The sequence below is a fragment of the Strix aluco genome, chromosome 21 (assembly GCF_031877795.1).
Source record: "Strix aluco isolate bStrAlu1 chromosome 21, bStrAlu1.hap1, whole genome shotgun sequence".
NCBI lineage: Eukaryota > Metazoa > Chordata > Aves > Strigiformes > Strigidae > Strix > Strix aluco.
In genome coordinates this window covers 5,259,710-5,287,387 of record NC_133951.1, presented here as the reverse complement: position 1 = coordinate 5,287,387, position 27,678 = coordinate 5,259,710, and the positions used below count along the sequence as shown (strand labels likewise).

At 48.4% G+C, this 27,678-nt stretch overlaps 1 protein-coding gene across 3 annotated transcripts in view; it reads right to left on the bottom strand.

The window, feature by feature from the left end:
• SHISA6 (shisa family member 6) overlaps positions 1 to 27,678 on the bottom strand; it is a 267,514-nt gene that overhangs the window by 229,495 nt on the left and 10,341 nt on the right. For all 3 annotated transcript variants that reach the window (XR_012626008.1, XR_012626009.1, XM_074847536.1), the window contains exon 2: positions 22,586 to 22,746. Coding sequence is in view for 1 of the 3 variants with exons in the window: in XM_074847536.1 (XP_074703637.1) it covers positions 22,586 to 22,746 (161 nt within the window). In the remaining 2 variants the exon portion in view is untranslated. The remainder of the gene's footprint in view (positions 1 to 22,585; positions 22,747 to 27,678) is intronic.

Genomic DNA, 27,678 nt, shown 5'->3' with positions numbered 1-27,678 from the left:
TTCCTTCACGGAGCGCTAGCAGACTCATAATGCATGCCCTCCTTTCACAAAAAACATCTTGACTCTTCTACTTCATTTTATTGCAATCCCTCGCAGTGCACCTGCTCTACCAGCTCTTTTTTCACATTCCCAGCATCGTCTCTAAAGCGTCTCTAAAGACAAGCATTGCCATTGTCCACTCACCTGGCACAAAGGCTGATTAAATGGTTAGGCTGAACTTCAGGGTAACTCAGCAGCTCTCCTTTAAAACCCCTTGAGTAAATATTGTCTAGTCCATATTACTTTTTACCATCTCATTGAATAAGATTTTATACAAAACTTCACTGATTCTTCAGTTTTAGAAAGATCATCAAAACCAGCCCCTACACTGCATGTGGAAATCTGTCATCCCCCACTACAGAGATTAGCAGTGCAAAGATCAGTGGTCAGTGGTTTTGCCTTCCTTGAGTATCCTCCTATTTTGAAGATACACATTGCCATAATTTTCTAGCAATCTCTGCCTAAAAATATTCCCTCCTCTAGATCAAGACATCACATTACACAAGAAAAAAGATAACATTCTTCTGTTGCAAAGTGTCCTTTCATCTAGCACAGGGGAGATTCCTAAAGCACATATAACACTTGTCTGGGTAAGAGAGCTCCCTCAAGCTTAGCTTTGTCCCAAAGAGTAAGGGCAATTCCAGATTTGAGCCTCTGCAACTCTGACAGTAGGAAATAATTTGTTGGGGTTTTTTTTAAAATCTATTTCTTTATCTATAATAAAGCAATTGATGTAATTCACCAACAGAAAACAAAAGCAAGAGCAAAAAATTCCCCAAACCTATCAAAGCCAGACATTTCATTGTACATGCTGCGTCCTGGGTGAGGAGAAAAATACATGCAAGCCCAAACTGAAGCTATCTGTGGTCTTTAATGCATTGCTGGAAAGCACGTGGACACTCCCTTGAGAGGAAGACCCACCCTACCCTCCAACTTTATCGTTGTCCTGGGGAGGATTCACCTTCTCCAAAGGCACAGTAATGTCTGGATTTTGCCCTGTGTCTCCTGCCTACCCCTGAGCTAAGCCAACATCCCTCTTACATGTCAATACCAAATGTGCCAGGACATCAGTGCTAGTGTGAAAGGAGTCACCCTTTGAATGCAAGCAGTGTCTCCGAGCGACATGGAGAGCCCAAAAGCTGTGAGCTTGGCCATAGCATCATGCCAGTGCTCTGAGACTCTCGCTGGGGGCGGTGGGATGGGGGAGAACCTGCGGGGGGCTCATGGAAGGTTAGTGCTTGTGTCAGCTTCCATCTCCTGGTTTCTTGCCATGGATGCCCTCACCAGCAGGGCAGAGGAGGTTTTGTTAATTGAAAGTGCCCCAGAAAAGCCTGAGTCCCTGATTTATGAAGGGCAGTGCAATTAGCCTCATAAACAATTCAAGAATGTAAATCAGGAAAGGGCTGGCTGGCAGCAGACAGTGAAACATTAATGATCTTACAGCTGCTCAAAGGTAAATATTTCATTAGCTCCACCAAGTATCATTCTGACAATTATGTTAAACTGATGTTCACAGGTGTCACCCTGCAACTTAATACAATGTCTGTGCAAGCAGAACTAAATCCCCACCTGAGCGACTGGGCAGTTGGGGTCTGTCAGCTCCTAAAGTGCATACGCCTGTGAGCCTGGACACATGTGGGCATGTGTGCACGGTACGACAGCAGAAAGGCAAGAACAGTTCAAAAAGCAGCATTTGTACTTCTCTGAAGTAACCAGACCTCCCCCAGCTGCCATGGGGTCTCCCTGAGCACCAAGGGTGGGAAAACAGCTCTTCGCATTGAACTCAGGAACACTAAAGAAGTCCAGTCATGGAAGGACCAGAAGTTTCAAGATCATTGGGTTCTCCTACAGAGAAGGAATAAGATCTACAGTGCAGAACCCTTGCTCTTCTGACTACTAAACTGCACAACTTGAAAGGAGGAGGGCCCTGATGATTTTCTCAGTTGCTCACTCCTCCAGATCAACCACGCTGGTACTGGTGTTCATCACTTGCCCTGCCTCAGGCACTCGTATTCCTTGCTCTCCAGTCATATCGACCCTGAACCTGCCAGGTGTTCAGCATGGTGCTCACCCTCATGAGATCCTGGCTGAAGATTCTGGGATCCTGCACAAAATGTTGATTTTTTTGCATTGTCTCTATCCAAAATATCTTTAGAGAAATGGAGTCAGACAGAGACGTTGACACAGTAGCACATAAGGAAGTAGCAGTGAAATGTAGAATGCACAAAAAGAGGATGACGAGGCACATGGAAGAAACTTGATTAGATAAGCAGCATTAGAAGTGTGCCAGGGCTGAAAAGTCATGGGGTATAGTCAGGTGGTATGGACAAAATGGTTTTGCCAGGACTCTTGGCTAAAAGAAAGCAGAACTAGTATGGGATGTGCAACTGGACACCGTAGGGGTACCAGGGAGGCTGCAGCAGTAACACCGCTGGGAAATGAGGCACAAAAAGCTGTGTGCTCTTCAGGAGGGGCAGAAAGAAGGGTGAAAGTGGCACTGAGCGCCAGGTGGGGAGGGAAAATTCAGTTTGACAAGTTGGATAGAACAAAATCAAATCAAAATCAAATCTATGGGTGCAACAGTTATGGAGAAGGTGTTAGAAAGTAGGTTACCATAGGACCTGAAGCTTGCTGCAAACCTGCACAGTGAGACACAGGTTTCAATAGAAACCTTTGTAATGTTCTCAGTCAGATACCACTGTGGAGAGTTTAACTTCCACCTCCAGACCGAAGAAATAATACCACTGCTAATAGGAAAGCCCAGTTATTTCTGCATGCAACAGCTGACACATTTCTCCACCAGTCAGGAGGCCCACCAGAGGTTATGCTGCCTGGGACTGGAGCTTGGCTGCATAATGCAGACCTTCTAAAAAGACTGCAGCTAGAATTTAGGTGTAACATGACTTCAGAGGACAAAAAGAAAAATGAACTAGGGAGACAGTCTTGGACACCAATGGACTAAAGGGCTTAAAATTTTAATGTTGAGAACCTGGAACTTCCTCAACTCTTGAGGCTAAACTCTCAAACCAAACAAAACTGAAGGTCTTGGGTGTGACAAATATCCCATGATGCTCTCGAAAATTGTTTGTCCCTATTTCAGATATGTGGTTTTGCCTCATAAAAAAAAGTCCAGGATACTTGGAGGAGTGACTGCTCTTTGATTGGGAAGTTGCAACTGTATTTGTGAAAGACTCTTGAGGCATGCTTTGCTTCTGTCTTTCCCTGTATCTCCAGACAGAAGCAGTTGGGAATTTCACAGGCTGGCTCTGCACAGACCAGCCCCACCAGCCATGCCAAGGGCTACAGAGCTGCAGGACTTAGACTGGGGGGCAACTACCTGCCGTCTCCAGCCATGGGCTGACAGCGCTGCTTTCCTTTTTTGTCAGTCAAGAACTTATTGCCCTGCTCAGATGGGAATGATTCAGCTTTATCACCTGCCAACTGCCCATGGCCAAAGCCCCACAGGGACCACAGGCTATCTGCAGAGAATATGAGAGTTGGTGCTGGCTCAAGGCATTGTTCTGGGTTACTGACAGTCTCTTGAAAGACAGGGTGATCTTTCACGTGATCTCATAGATGTCAAGTGACAGCCATAGTGCTACACAATCACTCTCTTGCATGTCAGAATACATCACAACAACTCATGACAACTTGTCTAACCCCTCACTACAACTCTTTCACCCATAAGTCACGAGAACAGCAAGCGTTGATCAGAACTCATACTTATCTACCTGAATCCTGTGATGGACAAGCCCACTCAGAACCACGTGAGGCAAGTGGAGAGTGGAGACAATGGAGAGGTAAGTAGAGTCATTAGTCCAGCTCCTAGTGCTGTCCTCTGCCACAGCAGACAGAAAAGAAAGGACAGTAAGGTAGGTATGACAGGAAGGCTCCTCTTACACCCTAGATCCTCTAGCCATGTCACACCTGAACTCCTCTGGGGTCACTTCTATACCTCTTCGATGCTCATCAAGGAGGATGACCCACACACAGCAAGTAGGCTCAGAAGAGAAAGGACATCAGCTAACTCTGGTGCTGCATAGTTCTGCCAGTGCCGGGCACTTGAAGTTATGCAATGAGGGCAGTCAGAAACCTGGAAACTTGAGATAAGAACCTCTGACATCCACAATGACCAGCCCCCAGGCAGCAGTGGGGTGCTTCAGAGATGGAGGTAGTTGGAGCTACCTGACTGTAGCCTGTGCATCAAGACTCCTTTCACACACACACACCCCCCCCCCCCGAGTCCTGCTTCCTGATCACTGAATATATGAATATTTAAGTAAGATTTCATAGAAAAACTTGTTCTGCTGAGCTGTGCGACCTGGATGCCATACTCACCATCTATGATCTCAGGCAGCCTGCAGCACATCAGTTTACTTAATGCTGCACTTTTAACTTACAGCAGGAACACATCTCCACACCTTTCTTGCATTCTCCAGCCATAACAAAGGCTAATTCCTTGCAGGGTTCCCCAAAGACCCTTCCTACAAGGGCCACAGCACTGCTTGCTACAAGGAAGATAGGATGTATAGCTACCTGAATTTTGAGTGCAGGATGTCTATGTGAACAGTACAGGGATCTGGCATGTGGACCCAGGAATGACTGGGATTTGAGGTCCCTCTGGCAAGCATGGTGCAAATCAGCATAAAAGCACCCAGCCTGTGGAGCTTGCTGAGAAATGCTTTCTCAGTAGGAAGAACTGTGGATCCAGGGAGGAGATATGTGAAATGAAAAGAAGTGCCAAAGAGCTTGCATTACTGCATTGGAGAGACATTCTGTAGAAAGCCACAGATTCAAGAATTTTTACCTTACTGCCTTTTCAGAGAGGTCATTCCAAGTACTGGGGCATCTCTCTGTGACTGGCAGCAATTGAACATCTTGCATGGGGTTTGTTTTAGAGAGCAACAGTTATCCACAGAAGTGATTTGACACGAGAAGATAGAGGTGTTGGCACAGCTGACAAACCAGGGACAGGTTTGGGGAGAGAGCTGCAAAAGGCCATCCACATATATTAGAATTATTTTCCCAAGAAGAATTTGATGAGATGTGAACTACATTATTTGCTAATGTTGCAGTACAGAGCCTTGTCCAAAGCCCAGAAGAGTCAGAAGGAATCTTTCCATTATCTTCTCTGATTGTAAGTGAGATTGTGACAGATGTACTGCCTTTTCCTTCCTCCTCAAATATTTTAAATCAAACAGAAAGTAGTTAGATTTCTCCTTTTATGGAGGAGGGTATCATTCCTTCTTAGGTATGCTCATATAAATAGCTACATGAGAGTCTTTTCAGGTACCTGCAACAAGTAAGATGGTCTGAGGGTAATAAAGCTTCAGAGAAGAGGAAGTGAGGCAAGACCCACTAAATTCCCAAGCTACACCTACATGGCTGCCATGACAGAAGGAACAGGGACTGCACCAATGATAAAAGCTGTTTGCAGCCAACAAGATCTCTCTTCAGATCTTCAACATGAGCCAAACCTTCTTGCCATCTTTCAATCTAGAAAAAACCTCTTGCTGAAAGCCACCAGAAAAAAAAACCACACCCCTGGCATATCCCAGAAGGTAGAAATACCCTGGAGATATGAGCATTGTGAAGAATCAAAGCTGCCTCATGTAGAGACACACTGCTGAAAGACATGGGAAGGCAGGCCTGCAGACTCTTCCTCAACCCTTTGCTCTGGCCAAGCAGAGCTTGAGACAAGACAGTAAAAGACAACTGGCTAAGCCTCTTGGGATTTAGATGCCTAAGACAGAACACTAATCAACTAGGTTTTCAGAGACTGAGCAATATCTTCTGCTGGTAAATGCTTCCACTTCCCCTAGCCAGGGTCTTGCAAGGTCTCCAGAAGCTACACATCTGGATGTCAGATGAGCTATCCATTAAATACTCAGGGACTGATTCATGAGACATTTACCATGACTGGCTCTTAGGAAGGATTTCTTTGCAGAAGGGGTTGTTGGGCGTTGGAATGGGCTGCCCAGGGCAGGGGGGGAGTCCCCATCCCTGGAGGGGTTGAAGAGTCGGGTTGACCCAGCACTGAGGGATCTGGTGGAGTTGGGAACGGTCAGTGTGAGGTTAATGGTTGGGCTGGAGGAGCTTCAAGGGCTTTTCCAAACGAGATGATTCTGGGATTCTGTGACTTCCCTTTACTCTCACATGTCTGTAAGCAGAGCTGGTAGTTTTCCATGACAAGGTTGCAAGAGTTTATAGCTTTGCAGAGCCTGTGTGCCACTGCTCTTCACAGAGGCTGTGGCCAGTGGTCAGCTGTGGAGTTTACTGATCCTGGTGATAATGCCAGGAATAAAGTAGTAAACTTTTGTTTCAGCACATGTTTGCATAATTTTAAAGTCAGCAAAGTCAACTGGGAAGCAAAGAAAGGAAACTGATAATGATGAAATCAGAGCACAGATTGAGTTGTAATATTTGGGCAGGGGTCCAACAAGACGGGAAGGAAAGTTTACTGATTATGGCACATTCTTAATGGAGTATTGCTTCCGGTTCCTCACCTCTGTTCACACTTCTATAGAGTGTGATAGCATAAGCAATCATGAAATGGGAGAAGCTCAACATTTAAAATGTCCTTATAAACATTTCTTCACAGTGTCAAAAGCAACCAGTTGCATTACTTTCTGGAGGCCAACTTAACTGTTGTCAATACCAGTTGCAAATTGGCTTTAACATTTTAAATGGATGTTTTCTGTAAATTGCTCTGATTAATGGAAAAAACCATTGTGTTTCTGCCTTTCATCTGAAGATCTAATGCATTTTACAAACAATAATTGACCTAGCAAGACACACAGAGGCAAACAGGGAGAAGCAAACCTGCTATAGAAACGATTTTACCCTTCCTCAGCATCCAGTAGAGCTGCAGAATGGTCAGGACAGAACAGCTGGTTAAACAGTGGGCTTAGTTATCCTTTTCCCCAAGAAAATTCCCGAACAGCTTAAAACTAAAATACCTTAACTGCAAGCAGGATTGTTTTGATTGTAAATTGCCACCATGGTGTCAGATTTGAGTTTTGGAAAATCCCAAACCTGCTGGCCCAAACCTCAGCCCACTTCATCTCAAAGTGCATGTAGCCTTGAAGGTGCTGATAGTCAATCCCGGTTGGGATTGTTCCAAGATTGAACCAAGTTCCCAGAGCATCCAAGCACAGGCAGTAGGCCTTCATGCTTGCTCACAGGCAACCACTAAAGATCCTACTCAAGCCTTCGGTTACATGGGACACAGCTCAGTGGGTACAAATTCAGCACTGCCTAAACAGGGTAATCTCTCTCAGCCCTTCTCCTGATTGCCCTCCTACATTTCATCATATGACCTCTTCTTGAGTTGATTTTGTTGGGTTAATGAGTTAAAACAGCCAATGGAAGAATGTGACAGCACCAGGGTCAGTGCAGAGGGCAGTGAGCACGGCAGAAAAAGTGAGAAGGGGATTGAGACCTGTGCTTCAATGGCAGAAGAGCCATTAGGCTGACTCAACTGCCTGTGAGACTGGAGCTTGAGAGGAAGAATGGGCAAGCTTGCAGATTCAAACCGAGACACAGGTCAGGGCTCAAATCAAAACCTAGCCAGGAGCATGACTACCCTTGCCTACTGCATCCTCAAGCCCCAGGTGATCTGCCCTCCCACTGCTGGGGCTGCGGCCAAGCTTGGTGTTGCTGCTCCCCAACCCCCAGCCCTGTTTCCCAGTTGCTCCCAGAGGACCTGAGCCTGGACAGCTGGTGAGTGCTGAGATGGCACGGCAATAACTTCAGGTCAGACACCCAGTGCTCTCCAGGGAAAGGAGTATCTCCCAGTCCTGCCCTTTCTCACAGGCCTCCAAATTCTTCAGAATATCTGTGTCAGATAACTGATCTAGTGGCCCTCTGTTCCAAATCCTTTCCCAGATCTGAAGGGGGAGGACAGAGCACAAGATGAGGGGAACCACTTGGCTTAAACAGCATTCCTTGTTGGCACCCACAACTTAGACTTCGTAGCGTGAGCAACACAGGACAAGGGCATGAACTAGCCTCCCCCCTTAGGTGTTATGCTCCAAAACTGTTTCCATCTCTGCTTTTGTATGTTTTGAGAACAGTATTTCTTTGCCATTTCCAATCCAGCTGTACAGATTCAGGAATTGGGAAAGCATCCAAATGTATCAGGTTGAACCTCCTACACACACACAGTCCCCATCCTCCATAACTCCCTCTCACTGCTCCTAGGCAGTGTTATGTGACTCTCCTGCATCCATCAGTCCTACTTCCCGGGACCTCACAATCCCATCAGCACTGGAATTTGCTCTTAAACCTAGCAACAGTTACAAATAGTGAAGCCCAGTTCTGGGAAGGAGGACCATGTGCTCCCACTACTTCGTGTGTGCAGCAAGGAGGCGGCACTGGGCACAGGGAGCTGATGCTGCTGCGTGGTGCAATCTGGGGCATCACTCAGTGTGTTGCAGCACATGCCCACAGCCACTCTGTCCCCTGCAACACGCAGCTCCCTGGCTGGTTACACGCCTGCATTAGACTCCCAGGCTTTTTCCACATTAATGCCTCTTCCACCAGATCATGGTGCCAGAAAAGCCTGCTTCAATTAATTTCCACATTCGCCATGTGTTTTGTTGTATTGTTTTCATCAGGTTGAGTTTCACTGTGAGGCTTTGTTTCAAAGTAAATCTATACGCTTAATCCTCTCTCCTGCTCACAACTGGCATTAGTCGCTCTTAAAAAAATTGCTGTTACCATAGTAACCTACAGTTTCTAGATATCACTGTGGATGATAAGCGCTGCTGTGCCTGGCCTTGTGGGTCCGGGACTGCACTCTATCGAGTGAATGCTAAATTCCACCAAAACACTTTTAGCAGCCACCTGATATTTATCCTGTAGTTCTGGATGTTGATACTCTGTCGTGGCTATGTGGTTCATGTGAGTATCAAGACATTATACGTGTGTATATACACACAGACTCCACCTACGCATTTTTTTTCCCTGCAATAGTCAGACTGGCTGTTTTTCTTGTTGGGGGTTTTTTAAATTTTTTTCAAATTTGTCACTTCTAGCTGTTTTGACACATGAAACCCCAACATCAGTCATGGGAGATATTTGAATGTGAGACACAAGAAACTGTTGCAAATCTTGTTGCACTTTATTCTCCAGTAAGTTCACTGATAAATATATTTGCAGTGGGGATATTTTGTTGTCTCATGTGTCTTGATAGTCGGGTATAGTTTTCCCAAAGGTTCTTTTTCACAGATTACCCACAGAAAACTTTGCAGCTCAGTAAAACACTTAGGAGACCAGAATAAATCAATAACTAGAGGCAGAAGTAGGTGCAGCCCCAGTCTCACCGAGGGAAGGAGGAGGCTGCGTGGCTCAGGTGAGCACTGGGGATCACAGGCTGTACTTGTCACTATTAGCAGGCAGCGTGTGTTAAACCCTTAAGGCTGCGCATGATTGAATACCCCCACAGCACCAGATCCTATCCTCTGGCAGCAACAGAAGAGGGAGGTTGGATGTCCAAACCAGTACGATTACAAAAGGATAAGCAAAGAAATATTTAGCAGTTAAAATGATCCATTTGGAATTAGGGCAATTAAGATCATTGCATTGTAGCTCATTCACCTGACTTTCCAATCCATCCCTTCTCCTGTGTTTCTTGGATTACAAGTAATTTGGGACAAAGTCTTTGTTTTCCAATGCAAGTGTAAAAGCTCTTGCTTGCCGTTAGGATACAGGATTGAAGGAGTCAGGTCTGTGCCCATGTGCAGATGCAAGAGGAAGGATCCCCATGCATGCAAAGCAGGACTAAAGCACATGCTGCAGAACACATCCCCCCTGAGAGGCACCGACCTGAAGGGAAAGTGGTGGTCCCAGGGCAAAACTGTTCTCTCACTGCCTGGGCAAAGTGCATAAATTATTCAGGGAAAGATTTTTACAAGGCTGTAGCCATTTATTTTCAAGTCAAGGGAAGAGGGCAACCCAAGCACCTTTCAAAGTATGGCCCTTGCCTCTCTATGCTCCATGTCCCCATTTGTAAAATGGAGACTGGCAATGCCACAGAGTGGGAGTTAAGGGGCATCAGCTGCTCTGGTACTACAGGTGAATGAAAACCTATGATGTCTAACACCGTACAGGCTAAATTAGGTCCTAAATAAGCGGGAACCTAGACACCAAAGAAGATAGCAGCTGATGTCCTACCTTAGCTACCCTGCACCAATTCCCGCAGCATCCACTTCTCCCCTCTCTCTGCTGGACTGATCGTCCCTTTTGGTGATGGTATTTTGGATGCCAGGACACTGAGTAACTCTTACCTTCAAAATGATCTGAGACAGAAGAATCTGACATTTTCTGATGGCTCAGAAAACATATTAATCCATTTGGGATTTTCCTGGGAGGGAAAGATGTGGGAAGCACTGGGGATTACCATAACAGGGATGTGCTTGAAGGAAAAAGCAGATAGAGTAACATCAAATTGCCCTATCTTCTACAGATCCTAGAGGTTTCAAAGCTGGTCTTGTTTCTTTCTTTTCAAATGTCAGTGAATGGCAACAGGAGTATGGAGAAAAGAAAAACTCTGTTCCTGGAACTCTCTGGGTGTTTTCCAAGTGGTTTCCCTAATTCTTCACCCGCCTGCACCTTAACTAGTTTCTTACAACAGAGCACAGGGGCTGTAAAATGCTACTGTAGGGACTGGGGGATCATTTTACACCTGCTTTGTATTCCCCTGAACAGCTGTAAATGACAACACAAACTGTGAAACAGCAGGGAATTTGAACGCCTTCGACATACATTTCTACGCTGATCCTCAGTAAATTAATTCAAATAGTTGCTGGGGATTTTGGGGAGAAGCTAGAGAATTCAATGAATGAATAAAGGAAGTAATTTGAAGCAGAGACCAGTTGGAGACTTGAGGGAAAGGAGAGAGGGGAAAGGGAGAAGAATGCACAGGAGAAGGCATATATAACCTGGAGGAAGCCTGAGAAGCTGACTGCCCTGGCTCACCCTGGTCTTTAGAAAAGGGCCAAAGCCCGTGCTGAGCCCGTAGCCCAGGGAGAGCAGGGCCAAGCGCAGTGATCCCCTCCCCTGTGCGATGATTAGGGTGGAAGTACTCCCCATGCTGCTCTGCCTATATTTGACTAGAGACGTTAGCTACAATTTCCATAAAGATTAAAGGCCTCTCCTGCATTTGTTCACATTCAGAACAAGCTCAGAATATGCCTCTGGGTGGAAAGCACTGCTGAAGACAGCACTTTGAATACGTATATCTCTGGAACATCCTGACTCAAATGGCTTATTGTACCGGGTCTGGCTGAGCCAGAATTGGTTTTCCCCTGTAGCAGCCCTCATGGTGCTGTGTTTTATGTTGGGAGCTGGCAGGGTGTTGATAGCACACTGGTGGTGTGGCTACTGCTGAGTAGTGCTTACACAGCACCAAGGCTCCTTCTGACATTTCCCCCCCACAGTGGGACGGGGTGGGCAAGATCTTGGGAGGGGACACAACCAGGACAGCTGACCCGAGCTGACCAAAGGGATATTCCATACCATATGACGTCTGCTCAGTATAAAGCTGGGAGAAAGGAGGAAGGGGGTGGGGTCACCCTTGGTCCTCCGAGGCAACCCCTACGCGTATGGGAGCCCTGCTTCCTGAGAAGGCCCGACATCACCTGTTCATGGGAAGTAGAGAATAAATCTGTTTTCTTTTTTTTGCTTCCGCGCACGGACCTTTGCTTCACTTTGCTTATATTAAAACTGCTGTTGTTTTACCCACAAGGGTTGTGGGTTTTTTTTTTTCCTATCTTATTTTCTTTCCCCTCTTTGCCCTGTTGAGACAAAAAGGGGAAGGGGGGGAAGTGATAGAGCGACTTGGTGGGTACCTGGCATTTAGCCAAGGTCAAACCACCACAGTCTTTTTTTTGGTGCCCAACGTGGGGCGGGACAACGGCAGTTTTATATTAATTGTGCTATAGCTATAGCAGTTAGTAAACGACAAGCTCTTGTGCTGGTCACGGGTTTGTTTATTGCTCTGCTTATCTTTATTTTGCTAAGCTCGGGAACATGCTGGAAGAAATTGGGAACATCATGAGTGGTTTTATTCTGCAAGCTCCCGAAGTACTTATTAATCCTTATGTTAGCTCTTTGATACTGTTCATTAATGCTGTTCGCCTATTGTGGGCTGTGTGGAGCTCGTTAGGTTTTTGGTGTAAGAGAAAGCAAATTTTGGGTGAGACAATACTAAAATGTGCCCTGAGGCGGCCTGTCCCTGGGTGGCAGGGGGAGTGGAAGGATTTGGGCAGATTCCTAGGACGGTTATCACCTCCTGTAGCCTGGGATCTTACCCCTGAACAGGCAAGCAACCCTGCAAAATTGACATGACACCTGATAGAAGGGTGCCTTGTCTATCCCGATGAAAATCAGCAACTCCTAGTGCTGTACTGGGGCCTGGCCTATGCTTATCGAGCTGCAGTTCAGTGCTCTCAAAGGACTGTGGTGGAAACGGGAACTCAAACAAAACCAGTAACAGCAGAGATTGCCCCAGTAGTAAAAAAGAAACAGTGGACAAGGAGAACAACAGGTCCATACCCTCGATTAATAAGGGAGGAGAAAGAAGAGGAAGAAGCGGGTCCTTCAGCAAAGGGGTCAGAAGAGGGAATAACAGAACTCAAACAGGAGGCAGAAACTACCCGGTCCCTGACATCATCAGAACTGCGAGATCTGCGCACAGACCATCGCCGCTGCTGCCCGGCTGCTGCCATGCTGGGGACAGGGGCCGTCCCTTCCTGGCCACGGCCTGCGCCTCCCCCGTGACCGCCGGCGGGCCCAGAGGGCGGCCCGGGGGCTCCCCGAGGATGACGACGGCGCCGACGAGGCCGAAGGCTCCGGGGACCTGGTGGTGCCTCGGGGCGGCCACTCCATGAAAGTGCCAGTAGCCCAAGTGCTGGCCTGACCCACGGCGGGGCAGGGGCCGGACACACGGCGAGGGCCTGCGACCCACAGCTGGGGGTCTGGGACCCACATCGGGGGGTCTGTGCCCCATATCTGGGGGTCTGGGACCCAGATCAGGGGGTCCCTGCCCCACATCAGGGGGTCTCTGCCCCACATCGGGGGGTCTCTGACCCACATCAAGGGGTCACTGACCCACATCTGGGGATCTCTGACCCACAGCAAGTGTCTGGGACCCACAGCTGGGGTCTCTGACCCACATGTGGGTGTCACTGACCCACATCGGGGGGGGGTCTCGGCCCCACGGCAAGTGTCTGGGACCCACAGCGAGTTTCTCTGACCCACAGCTGGGGATGTCTGCCCCACAGCAAATGTCTCCAACCCACACCAGGGGATCTGTGACCCACAGCAAGTGTCTGTGACCCACATCAGGGGGTTACTGCCCCACAGCGAGTGTTTGAGACCCACAGCTGGGGGTCTGGGACCCACATCAGGGGGTCACTGCCCCATATCTGGGGCTCTGGGACCCACAGCTGGAGGTCACTGACCCACAGCGACTGCAACCCACATCTGGGGGTCTCTGCCCCACAGCAAGTGTCTCTGCCCCACATCGGGGGGTCACTGACCCACATCTGGGGGTCTGGGACCCACAGTGTCTCTGCCCCACATCTGGGGGTCTCTGATCCATGGTGGGGGGTCGCTGACCCACAACAGTATCTCTGCCCCACATCTGGGGGTCTCTGCCCCACAGTGACCATCTCTGCCCCACATCAGGGGGTCACTGACCCACAGCACGTGACACCGACCCACATCTGGGGGCCAGTGACCCACATCTGGGGGTCTCTGCCCCACAGCGAGTAACCCCGACTCACGGCGGCTGGCTCTGCCCCACATCTGGGGGTCACTGACCCACAGCAAGTGTCTCTGCCCCATGTCGGGGGGTCACTGACCCACATCTGGGGGTCTGGGACCCACAGTGTCTCTGCCCCACATCTGAGGGTCTCTGGCCCACGGTGGGGGGTCGCTGACCCACATCAGTATCCCCGCCCCACATCTGGGGGTCTCTGCCGCACAGCGACCGTCTCTGCCCCACATCGGGGGGTCACTGACCCATGGCAGGTGACACCGACCCACATCTGGGAGCCTCTACCCCACAGCGAGTAACCCCGACCCACGGCGGCTGACTCTGCCCCACAGCAAGTGTCTCTGCCCCACATCGGGGGGTCACTGACACACATCTGGGGGTCTGGGACCCACAGTGTCTCTGCCCCACATCTGGGGGTCTCTGATCCATGGTGGGGGGTCGCTGACCCACATCAGTATCTCCGTCCCACATCTGGGGGTCTCTGCCCCACAGTGACCGTCTCTGCCCCACATTGGGGGGTCACTGACCCACAGCACGTGACACCGACCCACATCTGGGGGCCAGTGACCCACATCTAATGGTCTCTGCCCCACGGCGAGTAACCCCGACTCACGGCGGCTGACTCTACCCCACATCTGGGGGTGTCTGCCCCACAGCAAGTGTCTCTGCCCCACATTGGGGGGTCACTGAACCACATCTGGGGCTCTGGAACCCACAGTGTCTCTGCCCCACATCTGGGGGTCACTGACCCACATCTGGGGGTCTCTGATCCACGGTGGGGGGTCGCTGACCCACATCAGTATCTCCGCCCCACATCTGGGGGTCTCTGCCCCACAGCGATCGTCTCTGCACCACATTGGGGGTCACTGACCCACGGCAGGTGACACCGACCCACATCTGGGAGCCTCTACCCCACAGCGAGTAACCCCGACCCACGGCGGCTGGCTCTGCCCCACATCTGGGGGTCACTGACCCACAGCAAGTGTCTCTGCCCCACATCCGGGGGTCACTGACACACATCTGGGGGTCTGGGACCCACAGTGTCTCTGCCCCACATCTGGTGGTCTCTGGCCCACGGTGGGGGGTCGCTGATCCACATCAGTATCTCCGTCCCACATCTGGGGGTCTCTGCCCCACAGCGAGTAACCCCGACCCACGGCGGCTGACTCTGCCCCACATCTGGGGGTGTCTGCCCCACAGCAAGTGTCTCTGCCCCACATCGGGGGGTCACTGACCCATGGCAGGTGACACCAACGCACATCTGGGGGCCAGTGACCCACATCTGGGGGTGTCTGCCCCACAGCGAGTAACCCCGACTCATGGCGGCTGACTCTGCCCCACATCTGGGGGTGTCTGCCCCACAGTGACCATCTCTGCCCCACATCGGGGGGTCACTGACCCACATCTGGGGGTCTGGGACCCACAGTGTCTCTGCCCCACATCTGGGGGTATCTGCCCCACAGCGACCGTCTCTGCCCCACATCGGGGGGTCACTGACCCATGGCAGGTGACACCAACGCACATCTGGGGGCCAGTGACCCACATCTGGGGGTCTCTGCCCCACAGCGAGTAACCCCGACTCACGGCGGCTGACTCTGCCCCACATCTGGGGGTCACTGACCCACAGCAAGTGTCTCTGCCCCACATCCGGGGGTCACTGACACACATCTGGGGGTCTGGGACCCACAGTGTCTCTGCCCCACATCTGAGGGTCTCTGGCCCACGGTGGGGGATCGCTGACCCACATCAGTATCCCCGCCCCACATCTGGGGGTCTCTGCCGCACAGCGACCGTCTCTGCCCCACATCGGGGGGTCACTGACCCATGGCAGGTGACACCGACCCACATCTGGGAGCCTCTACCCCACAGCGAGTAACCCCGACCCACGGCGGCTGACTCTGCCCCACAGCAAGTGTCTCTGCCCCACATCGGGGGGTCACTGACACACATCTGGGGGTCTGGGACCCACAGTGTCTCTGCCCCACATCTGGGGGTCTCTGATCCATGGTGGGGGGTCGCTGACCCACATCAGTATCTCCGTCCCACATCTGGGGGTCTCTGCCCCACAGCGAGTAACCCCGACCCACGGCGGCTGACTCTGCCCCACATCTGGGGGTGTCTGCCCCACAGCAAGTGTCTCTGCCCCACATCGGGGGGTCACTGACCCATGGCAGGTGACACCAACGCACATCTGGGGGCCAGTGACCCACATCTGGGGGTGTCTGCCCCACAGCGAGTAACCCCGACTCATGGCGGCTGACTCTGCCCCACATCTGGGGGTGTCTGCCCCACAGTGACCATCTCTGCCCCACATCGGGGGGTCACTGACCCACATCTGGGGGTCTGGGACCCACAGTGTCTCTGCCCCACATCTGGGGGTATCTGCCCCACAGCGACCGTCTCTGCCCCACATCGGGGGGTCACTGACCCATGGCAGGTGACACCAACGCACATCTGGGGGCCAGTGACCCACATCTGGGGGTCTCTGCCCCACAGCGAGTAACCCCGACTCACGGCGGCTGACTCTGCCCCACATCTGGGGGTCACTGACCCACAGCAAGTGTCTCTGCCCCACATCCGGGGGTCACTGACACACATCTGGGGGTCTGGGACCCACAGTGTCTCTGCCCCACATCTGAGGGTCTCTGGCCCACGGTGGGGGATCGCTGACCCACATCAGTATCCCCGCCCCACATCTGGGGGTCTCTGCCGCACAGCGACCGTCTCTGCCCCACATCGGGGGGTCACTGACCCATGGCAGGTGACACCGACCCACATCTGGGAGCCTCTACCCCACAGCGAGTAACCCCGACCCACGGCGGCTGACTCTGCCCCACATCTGGGGGTGTCTGCCCCACAGCGAGTGTCTCTGCCCCACATTGGGGGGTCACTGCCCCACATCTGGGGGTCTGGAACCTACGGTGTCTCTGCCCCACATCTGGGGGTCTCTGGCCCATGGTGGGGGGTCGCTGACCCACATCAGTATCTCCGTCCCACATCTGGGGGTCTCTGCCCCACACGGAGCCTCCCCACCCGCTATGGGGTGGCCCACAGCCTCCCTAATAAACCCCTTTTTTTACCTCCCCCCTTCCCACATCCATTTCTGGGTGGTACCTCGCAGCCAAGCCCGCGGAATACAAGGACGACGCACCCTTAATCACCTTCTGCCCATGGCCTGTGCGCACAGGACACCTGTGGGATTTTTAGGGGCTTCGTCACTATCTGGATCGCCATCGGTGACCTGCAGTGCTGCTCGTTCTCTCAGGTACTGGGCACCTCATTAAGCCCTTCCCAAGATATATCAGGCTAATCAGAGCGCCAGCCTGTGTTGTTCGCTGCGTTCGAAGCGGTAACCCTGTTGCTGAGCTGTTCCTCACACCTGCAGGTACACCCGTCCCTAGCGCAGGTGAATAGCAAGTTTTTTCACACTAGAAAATTATCTCTATTTGCCCCTGTGGTCAGCTCTTTCCTGGCACATCTGGAGCTGGTTTCAGACCAGCATATTTTGTTGGTGATGCAATTTGATATTCTGAGAATTAAGAGGCCAAAAGAATATAAAACTAGGCCAGAGTCTTTTCACCAGCAAGTATAAAAAGATTCTTGTCATTGCTCTTAACAGTGTCCTGATCCTGGAGGTAGTCAGAAGCAGCATAATTCCAGGCATGGGTTTTACCTACCTGCTTCATGCTCAAGTAGACATCTGGTGACCCTTCACCGCCGAAAGCATTGCACAGTGGCAGCAAGGACATCCTTGTCCTGGACATATTTGGAGAGATTCTCCTCCCACATAACTTCCCACATCAGTCTCACGGTTCTGAGTAACCCCTCTCTCACAGGTTGGCAATACTATCAAGGTGAATTTTATGAAAAAGAGCCAGTGTGGAAGAGCCAGAATGATACTGAGAGAATAAACGATCAATTCAGACCATGTGCTGTCCTGAAGCATCATAGATTTGTAGCAGCTGTAAGTCTGGGACATAAGCTTCCCTGACCCATAAGGATTTGCCTAAACCGAGCCCATGTCCCACCACTATGATAGTACAACACTGATTCACACCAGCCAAAGGTCTGTTTCAAATTCTTACTTGAACTCTTCTGTGGTTTGGTTTCAGTTTGGAAAACAGTGATGAGACAGCTCCCTGCATGGCTGTCAGTCCTGAGCTGGCTACCCCTCTATCACCGAGGCAATCAGAAAACTCCCATCTGACAATTTCTGTGGGGATTGAATCTTGCGGGTGTCTTCTCAGCCACATTCTGGGAAAAGCAAACCAGCTCCTTGCATCTGACTTTCAGAGGCCTTCAAATATCCGAGGATGGTATTGGAGGTAGTCATCTGAGCCAAGTATCTAGTCTTAATTCTTCCACTAATGCTAACGTCTATCAGCATCACTGTCACAGGAACTGCCCTCATCATTTCTGACACATCAGTTGACTGCAGACATTGCAGGAGGATTGCCCCTGGCTCAAACTCTGTCTCTTGTGCCAAATGCAGCACCTTCCTCTATGGGAACATATTGCTGCTTATGTATGACGTTTTCCAAGCCTGCAGGAACTGTTGACCTTTCTCCCATCTATCCTTGTTCTTGTCTATGTTTGCTGGACATCCACTGAACAAACGAATGGCACTGACCTTCACAGCAGATGTCAGCATAGATAGGACAAGTAGAAAAGGGAGGGGAAATGTTACTAGAGTTTTCCTTCCAACACCCCTTAAGATGCTACTGTGGTAGAGACATCAAAAATGCCAATAGATAGCTAAATGAGATGGATTTCCTGTAATCTCAGATTCATCATATTTTACCTGTTACTCACAATAGCAAACACTGAACTAAGAAGAGGTCTGTGTGGGCTGGAGGAGCATTCCTGTCTACAGAGAGTGATGTAGCTCATACTAATTAGGTGGTGCACAGCTGGAGAGGTGTGCTCTGACCCAAGCAATCTGTAGGCACAGATTTCAGCTTTTCTTATCTGCAAAGAGCCTACCACCACCAAAACAGCAGTACTGTATAAAAGCAATGAACAGAAATGTCAGTGGAAGTGAGGGTGGGTAGAAGGGGAGATGAACTGTCCCCTGCCACCCCTGCCATCCCAAAAGGGCATGAGCTGATTCTCAGAGGAAAGCAAAAGTGACATTAATCTCTGGAGAAGTGCTCTTCAGACACTTGAGACACTCAAGCTCAGCGGAATACAATGTGGGAAATCTATTGTGGTTCTGATAAATAGCTGACTCCCACACCACCTGGAGAAGGTGGCCATTGTAAAGTAGTAGGCTGAAGCCTTCTTGAAACCAGCTGCCTTGTCTGAAGAATGACAATTGTCTCTATGTCTAGGACAGAGACCTACTTCTCTTTTTCCCTTAAACAAGCATTAGTTAGACCTGCGTTCTTCTGTCTCAAATCTCAACAGCAAAGTACAGACTAGAGCTAACACCAGGCCCTCCTGTCCCACTGCAGAGCTTAGAGAGTTCTGAAACCAACCACTGGGAAGTGCCTGGGCAAATGCACTGAGGACTTTGCCTTGGTCTTGAACTCTCCTTCAGCCATCTGCGACAGCTGGAGACAGTGCCCATGCCTTGGTGGGCTGCCAGAGGAAGCTGTATGTTTCCATCCTGTGGTCTCCTGCTGTGACCATTTGAGGGCTGCTTACAGGAAAGGTAGCAGCTGGTACTGGGAGATGGACTCCTCTCCATTCCTGCATCAGGAAACAGCAGACACCACCCAGCAAGCTGAGTGCCGCAGGCATGCCCTCAGCAGCACCTGCACATACTGCTTTGTTTGGACTCTACTGCCTCAGACACAGACCACCTCAGTTTGTCATTGTCACCCATAATCATTTTGTTCACTGACACCAAACAAGCCTAATGGAAAAATGAAGCTATGGTCTATTTAGCAAGACTTAAGGGCACCCTCCTAGTTATAAGTTTGGAAACAAAAGTTCCAAGTAAAACAAATACCAAACTCAGTCTCAGCCTGTATGTAACAACTATAGTCCTTTCTGGTTGCTTAACATCTCGTACTCTGGAGTCCCGAGACAAACCACAGCCAGCAGACCTGATGTTTTTCAGATCCTGCTGCAAAACCCTACAGCTGTGGTCTTCTCAAGCCAATTTGCAGCACCAGTGAGCAGTGCTTTGCCTAGATGCTGCTACTACATATTACTCCCTCTATTTTTTTGCCCCAGCTGTCACCCATTCCCCTCTTTTTATTTCTTTTCTTCCCCTCCTCCCCAAGAAGCAAGCATTGATGGTGACCCCTCTTCTACTTCCATACTGGGGCTTACCATCTTTATTCTAGTTTAATGTGCTATAACCCACTCTTGTTTTCCAACTTTTACTTCCCTCTCAACCTAAAAGATTTTAGCATTCATTTATACAATTTCCTGATTACTGCAATAATCTAACAGAGTATAGTTACAATGGAGCATTGCCCTATTCTGCAAATGAAATAGTCTAAAGAAACATGAAATGTATAGCTGTTTTATGAGCTCATGATCTTTGGTAAGTGATTAGCTTTCTGTCTCATATGATATATAAGGACATGTTAATAGCGGACACAACTGAGCTAGGAACAAGTTCTTTTGGGCAAGTTACAAGAGCAAGTTTTCCTTTCCCAGCTTTGGCAAGGGCTCGGTGTGACATTCGGTCCAACTGGCTGCCCCAAGGTAGAAGTGATCAATTACCCCTACAGCTGCCAATGGCTGGGGAAGTCTGGAAGTAAAGTCCCTCTCTTTTGTAGCTGGGTTTCTGAATATCTTCTTTTAGTGGGCTCCTGTTGCCTGTGGCTTGCCTGTTTCAGCTCTGACTGACCTGTAATGGCTTTTCTCCTTCACAGAATATGGGCAAACATACAGACAAGCAGAGGCTGAATGAAGCAGACTGTCATCTTTCACAGCATGCCTTTTCCTTCCCAGCCATTTTGACTTGCTCATCGCATGTTCCAGGCCTCAGCAAGGACCAAGTAGAGTCCTTACTGGGTACTGTCACTTTGTAGTGTGACCATTTGCACCAGCACCCCGCTCAAGATACATGTGCTCTGGCCCTTGCATCCTTGTGTGCCTCCACTGATGTAGTTGTAAGTCTTAAAAATGTCCATTGGAGCCATCAGCTACCAACAGAGACCAGAGAAGAACACTGCAATTAGCAATTCCCCTCAAAAACCTTCCCATTTGCCTTTTCTCAGTCTTGACAGTGCCTAAACATGACACCTAATTCAGACTTCCAGTATCCAGCTGGTATCTTCTGCCGCAAGCAAAGAATTTCTTCTGCATCTTCATTCAGGATTTACCTGCCCTAAATGACCATCAGGAGCCAACTGGAAGAAACAGGGTGTCTTCAGAAATGGATTCATCTCATCATAAGGCTTATGTCAGAGTTGGTCTCTGATGGTACCTATACCTCTTCACTGGCCATAAACCCTTACTTCTTGTGTTTCTATCCTGGGGCAGAATCACATATCCTCTCAAGAGCAAGTCCCAAGCCCTAGATATGCAAAAGCACCTTCCTCTTCCAGACAACTCACCTCACGCACTGTTGTCCAGCCCAACCTTTTATTTCACAGGTATGACTCTTTGGCATACAAAATTGCAGGGTTCACTGTCCTCTGAGTGAAAATTTGAGAGGAAAGAAATCCTTCTTAGTTCTCAGGGAAATTATTTTGTTCCCAGCAGCAGGGGAGGCTTCAGAGAACATGGTCACCTGGTCCTGCCTCCACAGGGTGATGCACATTGCAGCAAAACCCTTCCAATAGTCACCGCAAAGAGGCAATGAAAACCAAACAGTCACTGACCTCAGTCATGAGCCCTTTCCACATAACGCAAAGCACATCAAGCCCCGTAGGTTGTGGAGCAGTCTGAGCTCCTGATAGCTTCTTTCAGAAACTTCCTCAGCAGGAACCATTAGCAAAACCTCCTCTGATTGCCAGGTGACACAGGCCAGGAAATGCCACCCAGAAACTTCTCCATGAAGCTGAATAACTTGTGACTGAATGAGGGCATATCTTTGAGGCACACATCCAGTTGCAACTGAGAAATGGCAAGTGATGGCAAGTCTACCACATCCCACTTAACAAAGGTCGTCAGCAACCATCGAGACATCGTTGTGACAATTATCAATATGTGAAGCATTAAATAAATCAGAACAATATCTTTACCTAAGAGGCTGGCATCCTTGTGCCACTGGGGTAATCAAGGCAAAAACAGTCAAATGATTTGACCAATTCACCCAGTCAGCAGAAGATGGGAAAAAAATTGTGTGTCCCGATTCCCAGGCCAATGATCCTGGAGGACCTCAGGCCAGTGTCTCTTTGTTCCTGAGATACCCTCTAGGTGACCTTCCACACTTTCCTCTCGGCACATGCCTACAGTTCACCTGAATGAATAAGGTGGTCCCAGTTATGTGGATTTCTTTCTTTTCAGATGCTGTATGCAGAGAACCTGATTATGCTTTATAGAATATGTGTTAGGCTGGAAATACACAATGTTCTAAGCTTAATACAAGCATTATGGTCTAAGCTGAATTTATACTTCACTGATTCTGAATTTTTAAAATGCCTAGAGAGAACAGCCACTCTTCAGGAAAAACCTTAAAGAATCATCACCACTGATCCTTGCACTTCTCTGCTTTATCTGATTGCCTTTTAAAGCCACTTATTATCTTAATTTTAGGTTTACAAAATCCACTACTGTAAAGTGTGATGTTCTGCTGACTTCTAACGTACCACTGGTACAACCACCTCTGAAGAGAGAGAGCAGGAAAGCAGCACTTACCTGGGTTACTTTTGGAGGTGCGCACAGGGGTGTAATGGTTTTTGGAAGATGTCCTGACTGGGGTGTTTTCTTTGGGGGAGGTATCTATGGCCGAGATAGTCTCTCTTTCACAGTGTGCTATTGGGATTGGTCCCTGCTGCCTTAAGATGTCAGCCAGAGCCCTGAGGAGAGAGAAATACAGGAACAATGTATTTTCACAACAGTAGCTAGAATGGCATTCAGCATTTTCACTTCCACAGTCACCGTGTGAATCCAGCAGTAGTTGGATTTCTACCATAAACAGAAAAAAGCAACAATAATGACCAAAAAATGTCTTAAAAGCTCAGGGGTTTTTTGTGTGTCTGCTGCATGTATTTACAGGCTTGCCTGGCTGTTGTTTAGTTTTTCATATGCTTCCACTAATTCACTTCACCCCAGGGTTATGTTATCTCTCCATCATTTTCCTTGCTGTCAGTGACAGCGCAGATGAACTGTTCTCCATAGCATAAAGCACTGCCTTCAGAAAGAGTCACCACTGAACACGTCAGAGCCCTAAGACTCAGGCGCTGTGACCTTCTAAAGGTTACACCAAAACTACCCTGCCCAAGTCAAACTTCTTTAAGATTGAATCACGTTAGGAGTCTGGTCCCCACACTCCTTAAATCCTTTTTTTTTCTGCAAGAAGCTCAATACACAACAGTGGTGGGAGTGGGTTTCTTAAAGGAGAACCAGCAGTCCAGAAGAAAAGATTAAACCATTTTCATGGGTTAATGTCAACACAGCCATTAGCCTACCTTTAGCTTTTTGTCCATTAGGGATTTATTTAATGGTACTGAGGTCTCTCTGCTATTCCCCAAGAAAAAGAAATGTCACACAGTTCAGTTGCAGCCAGTGTTTTCCCCTTGAACGAGTGGATACTCAAAGATTTTTTTCCTCTGTGAATATCATGGACACGGTGGAACAATTATAGCGTGAAATGCACTGATTTTCTTAGTGCAGCCACAAGCTATCTCTTGAGCCACAGAAAAAGGAGGAAGGGATTGGCTTGTGTGGATTATAAGGGACAGTGGCATTTGAAAAATGATAGTGTTTGAAAGGTGCTTTTCACTTGGCAGAGGGAATATGCCTAATATCACCTCGCACACCAAGAAAGATATAAGGAGGAGAAATTCCTTCACTGCGTATTGATGAGAATGATGCTGGTGTTACTCCTATCTACCAGCATTCCTTAAATGCCATGCTTCTGGTCTTTCATATGAGAAATAGTTTGGGACTTGAGTCGGTTCCATTTTCCAAATCATTTCCTCTACAGACTGCTATCCTTGTGCATAATGAATTGCAACACTAATGTGCTCAACAAAAGAAATTGGAAGATCTCAGAGGTTCCAGAAGAGGATTACATTAGTTCACAACCACCCCATACAGAATAAGAATATTTTTAACCTTATTTGATTATTTATTGTTTGTAGAGAGAGCAGCATAGAGGCTATAACCAATTATATGATATGTATATATGCACATATACTGATACATATGGAGTTGGAGGGGTTGTCACATGCAGGGACATGAGAGCGCAGATTTTTTTTTTATGCTAAGATGGGGTCAGAGAGAGGTGAATGTGGCAACAGTAAGAGACAGATACTTAGCCCTGTGCCAAGTCAGGGCTCCTTCTGTTTGCTCCTGTGATTATTCCTCACTGAAGAAGAGGAACTGGTATTTGGTGTTCTCCAAAAGATACTGAATTCCCACTGATTGACACAGATCTGTTGGCGCTTACTATCTTTTACAATCACACCTGAGGTATCTCAAATGGGTCATCAACTTACAGGACATGTCTGAAGTTTTGGTCCCTTGCCCAAGGTTGTACAGAACATGAGTGGTAAAACTAGGACCTGAAGCTGGGGCCTGAGGTCTCTGCCCTATGTGACACTGTACAGCTCCCTCCTGAGGAGAGGATTCATTCAATCACCAGTAGTCCTGATGGCTTTTCTAGGCAAATACCTCCCCACTGCATTACAGATCTTGCTGATTGGGGAGGATGTGGGAAGCTTATGAGGTCTGTCTATTTGGCACCAGCATCCAGTACATCCCATTGAAGACAACACATTTTCTAAAGACAGCAGTTTGGCAGAACTGAGCCCTTGGTACATATCTCCAAGATATATTAAGCATGAGATGACCATTTAATGGCATCTGCAGTATAGAAATGCTAAGAGTAATTTTTCAATCACAGAGATTGTATTAGGACCATTATTTACTTGCCCATAGTGACTTGGGCTCATTTTGAACAATTGTCGAAGACACTCTTAGTATCAAGAGTGCAATCACTCAAGAGTACAGAGGAACATGACAGCGTGGATAACACTAAAACACTGTATAGCACTTAGCTTAATATAAGAGAGCCAGCTGGGCAAGAAAGGTCAGGTCAGGGACCGGTGTACACTCAGAAGGTGCTGTGTGAGATGAGGTACACAGAGGCAGTACAACAAATTCAAAGATGAGGAAGTGGAGTTGGAGGTACTGGTGAGATGGAAACAGAAGAGTACAAACCAGTTCTCCCTGAAGCTGAGTTTGTTTAACCTGACAAATAGAGGTTAAGAGAAGACCTACATTCCACTCATGGGGAGCTGTAAAGGAGACAGAGCAAGGCTGTTCTTGGAGGTGTAAGGCAAGGAAGACAAGAGGCAATTAGCACATGTTCCAGTAAGGGCAATTCCACTTATTTACGAAAGAAAAAAAAGTCACAGTGGGATAGCAAAACACTGAAGCAAGGACCTAGAGAGGCTGAGGGATCTCTGTCCTTGGAGGTCTTAAAATTCAGCTGGATAAGGCCCCAAACAACCTCCACCACCACTGAAATTGGCCTTGCTTTAAGCAGATGGAATGATGAAGGACCTCCAGATGCCCCTTCCAACCTAAATTCTGCTACAGTTCTGAGTCCAGGACCACCTTACACTGCAGGTCACCTTGTTTCCCCTGATACTGTTGTCCTTTCTGCTACCATCATTACTCTCTGAATGGGGTTTGACACAGTCCTAAGAACATAGCTCCCCACCTCCTGGATGGACAGTTTACCTCCATTCACTAAAAATAATTGAGGCAATTGAAGTGAACGTATTCCGGACCAATTGGAGCTGGTGAGAAGTACTTCATCCTCTCAGTCATTATCTACCTGAGAGCCGAACCGTGAGCCTGCTGCTCTCCATGAAGACAAAACCATATGCTTAGGATAATATTTCAGTTTTTGAACAGTTTCTCATAAAACTATGCTTGGCTGTTCCTTGGTTACAGCCAGGACCTGAACTGATTCTTACCACAAACAAAAATACAACTCAGGTGGTAAGAACAAATTTAACCTCTTCTTTGTTTTTCATCCTAAAGGAAGAGTAATAACAGCTACTCTAGGGAGTTAGTTGGTCACAACATAACAAGGAAATGATTTCTAGTCAGGTGCCAGCCACATGGAAGGAAGGAGACTGTTACTCTCATGGACTGAAGAAATCACAGGTGATACTCAGGAAAGCAATGTCTGCTGTGTCAGGCTTTACACGAGATAAATTGAACATGACTTTCAAAAGCAGACCTAGCTCATAAGTTCACATTGTTTTAGTCCCATACACTTAGCAGTGCTGAACATGTGATCTTCTTATGTCCTAAACACACCAAACTGTGTGTCCTGAGTGCTCACTCTTTGTCCTCTTCTTTAATGTCTACAGAGAGAAAAAGACTGTTCAGCACCAGCAGAACAAAACATTATAGGTGGAGGAGAAACTCAAACTTGGATCAAACTGGTTAGTTCCTTGCCAAATCAATCACATTGTTGTGTGTGATCCAGTTTATTTCCATAAAGCACAGAGGGCTAAGCCCCACGCTGGTGGAAGGTCAGTCACACTTAACTAAGGAAGGATTTGGTTGGTATAAGTCTCTTGGGTACAGCTGTCTAATTGTTCACTGCAAAAGCTTCAATAATAATAGAGTGATAGAATCACTTGAAATATTTGGGTCTTGTGTGTGCAGCCATTTGGTCACAATTAGTCCCACTGATGTCAACAGCATCCTAAATATGGCTAGGAGACACTTCAGAAACCTTTCTATGACGACACATCTCTTATCTCAGGAAAACAAACCTCACTCACTGGAACGTGTTACCGGTGGCAGCGGATGGAGTAGCCAGAGTTGCGTAACTGTACAATCATATCCTGAGATAATGATTTATGACAGCTTTTTCATTAACGTCATTTATGTGAGAACACTAAAGCTTCTTTCCATGTAAACCCAGAATAGACATAGTGACATCAGGAATGTTGTTCCAGACCAATGCTGGACTAGCAGCGTGGGAGAAAAACCTACTGATGTCTTGAATGGCAGGAGATCCCAAGGCAGAGCAGGTCAGGTTCTGCTCTCAGGTACGTCAGCAGGGAAGGCTCTTACGCAGCTCTGGACTAAATGAGTACTTTGGGAAGAAACGTGGTGGGATGAACACAGGGACCCTAATGCAAAGAAGTAGTTGTGGCCGTTTTCAAAAGGAAAAAGAAAAAAAAAAAAAAGGTCTTGTTGGAAATACAAAGGGCCAAAAGGGATGAGGGTAAGCAGTAGGGTAGCAAGGCTGGGCATCAGCTGTGGCCCTGATATTGAAAGATGAAATCAACAGACTTTGCTAAAGAGAGAGCGAAGGCAAGGCAAACTGGGAGAGGGGCAATGGCAGGGAGTGACAGAAAATCGAAACAGAACGAGTAGAGTAGTATAAAATGGAGAAATAAACAGGAACAAACGTCAGCAAAGACCAGGCAGGGTGTGAAGTCCAGCAGATATGTGGAGGGTATTCATCTCTCAGTCCTAGCATGGAGATGTGGGAGGGGAGAGAGGAGCTTCTTCGTGCAGTATGGAAGTAAATCATCAGTAATGATTTTTCAGGCTCAAGGGAGGTCATCCTTCCTCTCCACGTAGCACTGGTGAGACATATCTGGCGTTCTGTGTCCTGTGCTGGGCTCCACATGCACCTCATGGAGTGGGTCCGATGAAGGGTCACAAAAGTGCTTAAGGGTTTAGAGCATCTTATATATGTGGGAGAGGCTGAGACAGCTGGGACTGTTAAGCCTAGGGAACAGAAAAGC